General features: G+C 43.6%; 1 protein-coding gene across 5 annotated transcripts; it reads left to right on the top strand.

Moving 5' to 3' along the window:
- The first annotated feature begins 302 nt into the window (after positions 1-302).
- phc3 (polyhomeotic homolog 3 (Drosophila)) lies at positions 303-8,430 on the top strand. Of its 5 annotated transcripts, none has more exons than XM_069511296.1 (15): positions 303-537; positions 1,442-1,607; positions 2,327-2,482; positions 2,563-2,640; positions 2,727-2,885; positions 2,994-3,083; positions 3,314-3,515; positions 3,974-4,623; positions 4,707-4,830; positions 5,006-5,295; positions 5,417-5,582; positions 5,682-5,799; positions 6,310-6,439; positions 7,026-7,326; positions 7,814-8,430. In XM_069511296.1, exons 1-15 carry the CDS (start codon positions 494-496, stop codon positions 7,966-7,968), a joined length of 2,829 nt encoding a protein of 942 aa, XP_069367397.1. In that variant the 5' UTR covers positions 303-493; the 3' UTR covers positions 7,969-8,430. The 5 variants fall into 5 exon arrangements, with proteins under 5 accessions (XP_069367397.1, XP_019962239.2, XP_069367396.1 ...); XM_020106680.2 differs by having other exon boundaries at positions 304-537; positions 1,442-1,658; positions 5,688-5,799; XM_069511295.1 differs by having other exon boundaries at positions 305-537; positions 1,442-1,658; positions 4,707-4,824.
- Positions 8,431-8,665: the final 235 nt, after the last annotated feature.

The raw sequence follows: 8,665 nt of genomic DNA, 5'->3' as shown, positions 1-8,665 counted from the left end.
GTAATAGAAGAAGTGTTCTTTTTTATTGTTCTATTTTCTCTGTTCATTGTTTTATTCTCATTGTTTATTCCTTGTAAAGCCATTTGTAACACTGTAAAAAAAGAACAATATAAATAAAGTTCATCATTATTATCATGCATGGTTGCTGAATTTCACTGAGATTAATTCCCCAGTGTCTTTGGACTGCAAAATGAATCCCGCACGAAGCTCATTCTCACAGATAAGGAATAGTAAAAATCGTCCCTACAATGCAAATAAACTCAGAGTAAACAGTCAGACACCTCCGGGTCTGTCCACGCAGTGCGCGCAGCAGCAGACCCCCGCATGTGGAAGGTCCTCCCGCACTGTAAGCGGTGCTGTGTCCAGGCTCTTTTTTTTATTATTACAGTCTCCTGTCTGAGCACCGTCTGATTTTTTTTTATCTCCATTTTACATTGACGCATCAGTGTCGCCTCCTGACTGGGACAATGTGCCGGGGTACGGGCAGCTCCTGATGGCCCGAGTCTTTCACTACCAGGCAGGTACCGCCGACAAGAGGTGAATGGATGAGGATGCATGACGCACAGAGAGACAGAGAATGACTCCCCGATATGTTGAATTGATTATCCTATACATTATGGACAGTACATTGAAGATCAGACTGTGTTTTTGTGCTCGTTCAGGGTTTTTTGGATAATATCATGTCTGCTTTCTAATAGACAGGTTCTGCAGCAAAATCCAATCAATATTGAACGTTTGAGCCTCCATCCAATATCAGCCTCCATCAATTTGAGATATACAGCACATTATTTTACTGGGCTGTCAGAGATTATTTTATTGTTATTGTTTTAAGGAAATATTTTACGCATAATTAGTTGTTTTCAAGGCAGAAAATGACATTAAACACCCATCAATTAATCAATGATGTGTAATATATTTTTTAATTGTGTTAATAATCTGTTTTCCTCCTGTTATAGTTTGTTTATAACTTATGACTCATAATTTGATTGTTATGCTGAAATGAAAAAAAAGATTAAGATACACCAAGAACCACAAATTTCATATATATTTACTTTACACCAATATAAAACAAATAGGATAATAAATAATGCGTTATTTGAAACAGGGCAAAATGGGCTAAATTTACACTCCAGTGAAATCTATCAAATTAAATAGTTTAATATAAACGAGAGCAGAAACATTGTGGCAGAATTTGAGAACAGAATGTCAGGTTTAAACCAAGTTCTTAAAATGTATTTTATTAAAATCTGATTTTAACTGTTCATGCCTTTATTTACATTCGTTAAACATTGGATGTTTTAAAGCTTTGACAGATTTATTATAGACTCATGTCACTTGAAGATTTTGCCGAAGAGAGAGAGTGAGAAAATCTAAATTTCATTTCAGAGGAAGTTGGTATTCAACTTCCTCCTGTTCATTAACGTCTCTTTCATCTCCATAGTTCCCCCATCACTGAATCTGTGTGTGTGACCTGGAGGATGGAGAGGCCGAGGCCAGAAGAGAAGCAGGCGGACTCTAATAGAACTGTAGCCGCTGCCACCACCCCCACTACATCAGCTGCAGTCACCATGGCAACAGTCAGCTCCAGCTGCACCACGTGCACCCAGGTGCCCTCAGCTTCCCTCAGCATCATTCCATCTGACAGACAGGCGGTCCAGGTAATAGACAATACCCAAAAGCTCTGCAAAGAGGTTTGCACATGAGTGCTTCAGGTAATAGACAGCATCTGGTAGCCCTGGGCCTAATTTAACAGGTATAATCCCAGTGGGCTAATACCTGGGACCTCTACAGGCACTGTTTAACTTGACTGTCAGACAGTCCAGGTGCTAGACAGACAGCAGACATCTCTAAACATTATTCAATTTGACAAGCAAAGAGGTCAGATAATAGACTGTAGCATGGATCCCACATATAGTTTTATACGACAGGGGGGAAGTTCAGGTCTAGAGTTTGTCACTTGATTGGCAGTCCAGATAATAGACAGCACCTGCTGGGAACTCTGCACTCATTGTTTTATTCAACATGTAAGGTTTCCAGGCAATAGACAGTACCTTTGAACTCCAGACAGTAATAGGTATGTATAGGACCTTGGCAGTGCATACATTGTTTCATCTGACAGGACGATAAGTCAGGTAATAGACAGCACCTGTTACCTTTGCATGCATTTTTATTATAATTTTGTATTAACAGGCTGTCCCAGAAAAGATATCCCCTCTACAGTGTGTACATTTTTCTTTCAATAGACTAATGTAATGTCTAGATGTGGAATTAGAGAAAAACAAGCTGCTGACAGTGGACTGAAAATGTATTTGTTTTTAACCAACAGGTGATCCAGCATGCGATCCACAGACCTCAGAGCATGGCAGCCCAGTACCTGCATCAGATGTACGCAGCCCAGCAGCAGCACCTCATGCTGCAGACTGCAGCCCTGCAGCAGCACCAGCACAGCCCCCAGCTGCAGAGTCTGGCCACTATACAGCAGGTCAGTGTGTGTGTGTGTTTGTGCAATGTGAATGAAAGAGTGTGAGAGGAAGGGAATAATGCGTTCACAATCCCTTTCAGGCTTCAGTCTGTCAGAGGCGGCCTCCGACTCCATCCACTGGCAGTTTGGTTCAACCTGCTGGTGTTTCCCAAAGCTCTGTGAGTAATTTTTCTCGCTCTCATCCACACATATGAACTCCAGTCTCTGTCTTTTTACATTCCTCATCACGCCTCCCTCAACCCAGATCACTTTACCATCATCTCCTGTGACGGCCCAGCTGATTGGCCGCACCCACACGTCCAACTCCACCACTGCTGCTACCACCGTATCCCAGCAGGCCATGCTACTGGGAAACAGACCAGCTAACTGTAACCAGGCTCAGATGTACCTTCGAACTCAGATGGTACTCGCCTTTTCAAATATCCCAAGCTTCTAGTCATACTGGTGCTTTGAAACTACGTAAATCATTTGCCCTATTTCTATTTTTACTGGACGTTTTTTCCTCTTTCAGCTAATTCTGACTCCTGCAGCTCCGGTGGCTGCTGTTCAATCAGACCTCCCCGCTGTCACCTCCTGCTCCTCCTTACCTACCTCCTCTCAGGTACTGACTTTGTCAGGCACAGAATTAAAATAAGCCATGTGTGACACAACACTCATTGTTATAGACCTGATGTCACAAACCTTGAGCATGAGCCATGTTGCAGGGGAAAAGGATATCTAGGAAAAGTGAGAGGAAAAGTAGATAAAGCTGCATGAAAGAACAAGGTGTTACAGGGCTGTCAACGCCCCACACACTGATGTTTAAAAGTTATTCTCTTTGCATATGTTCAGGTTCAGAATCTGGCTTTGCGTGCCCACTTACCTGGAGGTCTGGCTACAGCCCACAGTGTCATCTTAAAGCCGTCCACACAGTCCCAAGCCCTGTCTCCATCTGCCTCTTTGTCCAAGACGTCAATCTGCGCTTTGAAAACCAACCAGCTGATTGACACCTCGACTGAGACGAGTCAGTCTGGAGCCCACATTATAAGCCCAGGTGAGTCACTGTGTTCATGCACTGAGGCCGAAAAGAAAGAGAGAGACCCTGAGTTTTTAAGTTTTGCAGAACTCCTGCACTCTGTCTATGCTCCCTATTGAACAAGGACGTTTGAACCAAGTAACACTCATCAGGTATTTTATGTAACAGATGATATAATTCTTATGATATAATTCAGCAAATTGAATAGAAAGAGACACTAGTGTACTGAAAGTGGTGTGTTTTAGGTGACTGTTGTCTTTTATTTATTAACTCTCCACCAGGTAAAGTCAATATATTTCTTACCTTAAGGTTTTTAATCCAACAACCTTAGTAGGAGTAGTAGTTTATGAGTGTACAATTTGGTGCAGAAACAAATAAGAATCTGGATGTGACTTTAAATGTGGTTTCATGAGGAGACTGTCAGGTCTTGGTGGAAGTATTTGTTCTACTGAGTGTCATTCTCGCTCTTCCTGCAGCCTTTTCTCCAGTGCAGACCCACACTCTGGTCAAACAGCAGCTGTCCTGTCCATCTGGCCAGCGGGTGGCACACCACCAGCTCTTCCTGCAGCAGACCACGGCAGGCGCCCTTAACCACAGACACCTCCAGCCCATAGCCCTAAGAGTAGCCCCCCAGGAAACAAAATCTCACCCTCTTCCTCTGAAAAGACTGACCACTCCCAGCACCCAGTCACATACTAACAGTGACCCCCAGACCCCCTCTTCTTCTTTATCATCATCCTCTTCTTCTTCTTCATACATCACCAGCGTGTTTGCATCATCAGCTCAGAACTCAATCCCAGCTGCCACTGTTCAGCCTCAGCCTCCTCCTCTGGTGGCTGCGCCGCAGCGTCGGACCTTATTCCCACAAGTGCAGAATCATCCTCCGCCTCCTCCTCCGCCTCTGGTTCTCCCCAGGCTGCCCCAGAACCCCCCGGCCTCGCTTCAGAGGCTGTCCCTGCACTCGGTCCAGGCTTTGTCCGTCCAGTCAGGGCAGGTGCTGCTGACAGAGCAGGAGCTGCCTGTAGCGGAGGCCCTCCTCCAGATGCCCTACCAGAACCGGCCTCCTCCTCAGACCGTGGCTGTTGACCTGAAAGTGCATGTGGTCAGACGCAATGACAATGCATCAGTGAGTCACCGTGTCTTGTCTGGAGATCTCCTGTTCACAGTATGTTTTAATTAACTGAGGTTATGTTGTGGTTTTAATTTCAGTCGGGGCAAACGTGCAAAGTGAACAGACTGAACCCAGAGGAGAAGAAAGGTGGATGTTCTCCAAATCGACAGAGAGACAGGACCCCAGCATCCCTCATTGTGTCTCCTAAGCAAAATGGTACAGGTAAAATATGATGCTAGAATATTTAAAGATAGAAGACTACAACACAATCCTTTCTAACTCTACCCAGAGGGGCAGTACATAAAGGCTTCTCAGTCTAACATGGCTTATTGTATCTTGAATTAACTTAAAAATCTGAGACTGTAATATATTTTATGTTTTGTTTACTGTCCCGCAGTGATGGGTTCGTCCCCTGTCATCTCCGGTCACACAGTGTTGAGGTCACCACAGGTGGAGGAGTCCTCCCAGCTCAACACGACTAGCACCAATGGCAGCAACCCTCCTCCTCCTCCTCCTCCACCTTCCACTTTACCTCCTTCCATCCTTCCTACCACAGTCAGAGGCCCCAGCCAGCCTCCCTCCGCCCCAGCCAGCCCCCCAGGAAGCCCCGACAGAATACTGACAACACACGTCCTCACACACCTCATAGAGGGCTTCGTCATCCGAGAGGGCCTCGAGCCGTTCCCAGTAAGTTACCTGGAGATGCAAAGAAGCCTTCTCAGTGGGGCTCAGTCACAGAAATATAACAAAATATAAAATAAAACCCACACATATATCGAAATGTACACATGTACTTTACTTTTTTAAGATGCAGGTGGGTCCTTCCTCGCTCTTAGGAGACCAACAGGCTTCACTACCAGAGTCACAGGAGATACACACCAACGGGAACACAGCAGCAGAGGACAGTCCTCTGGATGCTGACCAGTCAGATTCAACAGACTCAGAGATGGAAAACGATGAGCATACAGCAGATGGTGAGCACTGTGTGTGTGTGTGTGTGTGTGTGTGTGTGTGTGTGTGTGTGTGTGTGTGTGTGTGTGTGTGTGTGAGACTAACAGCTGGTTCCTCTGAAGTTGCAGAAGTGGGCGAGAGCATGGCGGTGGTGTTGCAGTGTGAATACTGCGGGAGCAGAGGTTACGCTCAGACGTTCCTTCGCTCCAAACGCTTCTGCTCCATGACGTGTGTCAGAAGGTAAATAAATCCCACACGCATCGAGATGTGACCAGCGTGTTTTAGCTTCATTTGTGGATAGTGGGAGGAAGTGGAGATGTGTCATCCGACTCTGTTTACGGTCCATGGTAACAACCAATAAGCTTGGGCCTCAAGGGACTCAAGTTAAGTTCTATCCTTTAGAATTGATAATGTTGGATGTTTCATTGTTAACTTTTTTCATCCAGCTGCTGAAAAACACCAACCACCTGGTCCTGACTTCGTGAAATTAAAAGTTAAGGAATTGCTCTCTGTATAAATAAAGATAATACATGATATATTAGGTTTATTTTATTTGCCCAGCTTGAGTTAAAATGCAGCCTGTTCCTGTGCTGGTGAGACATGCCAACTCACATCTGGACTCCATTGAGCTCCATTCGCTTCATAAGAAAAAGTCTCAAGTGTATAATTAGTCTGGTGTTTCCCTCTGATTCTCCATCCAGCCATCAAAGACACACAGCCCTGACTTTGTGACTGACTCTCTGTGTTTAGGTTCAGTGTGAGCTGCACCAAGCGTATCACCGTGCTGCGAGCGGGCCGCTGGGGTCACAGGCCGATGGGCAGGAGGGGACGACCTCCCAGCAGAGTCAACGGAGCCTCCAGAGAACATTTCCTGAGACAGGTCCGTTCATATCAATGACCTGATGCATATGAGGAAAACACAGAAGTGCTGTAGGGATCACTGGTCTTAAAGCACAACAGCTCTCTGGGGAACAGCCACATTTTTACAGCTTTTAGGTTGAACTCAAATATGCATTTGAAGGCTGATGTTAACATAAGCTGATGTTGGCCAATATTTTGCTATAATGAACCTTAAACCCTAAAATAGCAGCTTTAAAATCATTTGAAGGTTGCTGACTTGAAATAGGGAGAATTTAGCTGCTTTAATTGTCACTCTGAACTTCTGTTCTTGCTTTATATTTAACTTTGGAACAATCTGAAGTATGTAACTTACTGATAGATGCAGAATCAGGCTCAACAGGTTTAAAAGCAATGCCGAAATGTAGATCAGTTGTGACTAGTAAACAAGTGGGCGGTGCAGTAACTCACTGCCCTCTGCCATCTTTTCAGTGACGTCATCTTTGTCAAGTGCCATAAGAATCTCCCTTTCAGTTTCATTTAAATGAAACATTTATTTTGAAAAATATCACTATGCATCAAGTCCAACAATTGTAAAATACACAGGACATTGTCTTTGTGCTTCACAGGCTCATGGGTCAGGTGCCTCGGAAGAGATTCAGCAGTGCTCACTGAGAGAGGAGGAAGAGGAGGCTCAGGAGGAAGAGGAGCCTCAGGAGGAGGAGGAGGAGGAGGAGGAGGAGGAAGAGGAAGACGATCCTCCCATTCCCATGAAGACCAGGCTCAGGAAGCAAGTTGAGAGGGAGCGAGAGAGGGAAAGAGAGCAGAGGATGCCAGAAACAATCAGTGTTTCTGACGGAGAAGAAGACGTCGGCCGTCCGTCCCAGTGGAACGTGCAACAAGTGTTTTCTTATATCAACTCTCTGCCAGGTACTGATGTGGCTTCAGCACTACTTTGTCACTGAGGATATAGAAAATGGCTGTTTGTTAAATACTGTGCGAAGGATAAACAAAAAGTCAGGAATGGCTTTCCCCATGTTTTACAAATTGTGTTCAGCTTCACTTCACAATGCTGAAAAGACTGCACAATAAAAAAACAATAATGGAGAAGTCCTGAATCTCAGTGTTTCTTTAGTAACTACCTGCTTTTAACTAATCTATGAAATTTCTACCAATATTCATATTTACATGCCACATGAAATTTAATTACTTTCTAATGAACTCAGGCTCGGTGCATGAAAACATCTACTTGAACTGTGGGAAAAAATATTAGGCACTTATTCATTTATTTTCAAATATATATTTAAATTAGTAAAGAAATCATCACATCAGTTAAGGAATCTTATTTGTAGCTGCAGATTTAATAAATCCCTCATCAGAATGTAAAGGATTCTATTATTTCTTCTCCTTTCTCCAGGCGGACGAGTCGTAGCTGAAGAGTTTCGCTCGCAGGAAATTGACGGTCAGGCTTTGCTCCTTCTCACTGAGGATCACCTGGTCAGCACCATGAACCTCAAACTGGGACCTGCACTCAAACTCTGTGCCCACATCAACTCTCTGAAAGATGCATGAGCCTTTAACATTCCTACTCTCCACAAAGAGAGAGAGAGAGACGCACCGATTTTTCTGAAACTACTACTGCCAAGGATTTCCTTGCTGACACCTGCAGCTGTTTCCAGCTGTTCGTCAGATTGAAGTCCGCTCAGAAAGATGAGCAGTTTGATTCTATTACCTCTGGTCATTCCATCGTAGTGATTGTAGCTCCACTTATCCATTTGTTTCAAAATGGTTCCGACAAATCTTTGTATCATTTGTAAACAAGAAAACAACCTAAAATTTACATTATTACACAAAAGATGCTGTGAAATCGTCAAGATGGTTACCGTGGTGATTTTTACATTTATCATCAGCAAACAGTTAAAATAAATATGAAAACTAACTGATGACAAGGTTATTTATTGTTATTATTATTGTCATAATTAATATATAAATAAAACCAAATGCAGAAATAAAGGAACATTGTTGGTCTTTTGTTGCTGTGTTGTGTTGTTGTGACATTCAGCTGTCATGTTTGTGCATTCTCTGAAGTTGCCTCTTTTGCACATATAAATGGGCATCTCTTAGTACTTAGAGCAATCATAGAGCTGTACTAAATTTAGAAATATGACAGAACCTAATAAAAAAATCTTTGACACAAAGTTTTACACAAAATTAAGCATAATTTATTTTTTGTTCTTTCTTTCTCATCTATGTGAAGAGCACTGATACT

Source organism: Paralichthys olivaceus, chromosome 16 (genome assembly GCF_024713975.1).
Source record: "Paralichthys olivaceus isolate ysfri-2021 chromosome 16, ASM2471397v2, whole genome shotgun sequence".
In the NCBI taxonomy this organism is placed as follows: Eukaryota; Metazoa; Chordata; class Actinopteri; order Pleuronectiformes; family Paralichthyidae; genus Paralichthys; species Paralichthys olivaceus.
This window is presented reverse-complemented; position numbering and strand designations above follow the sequence as displayed.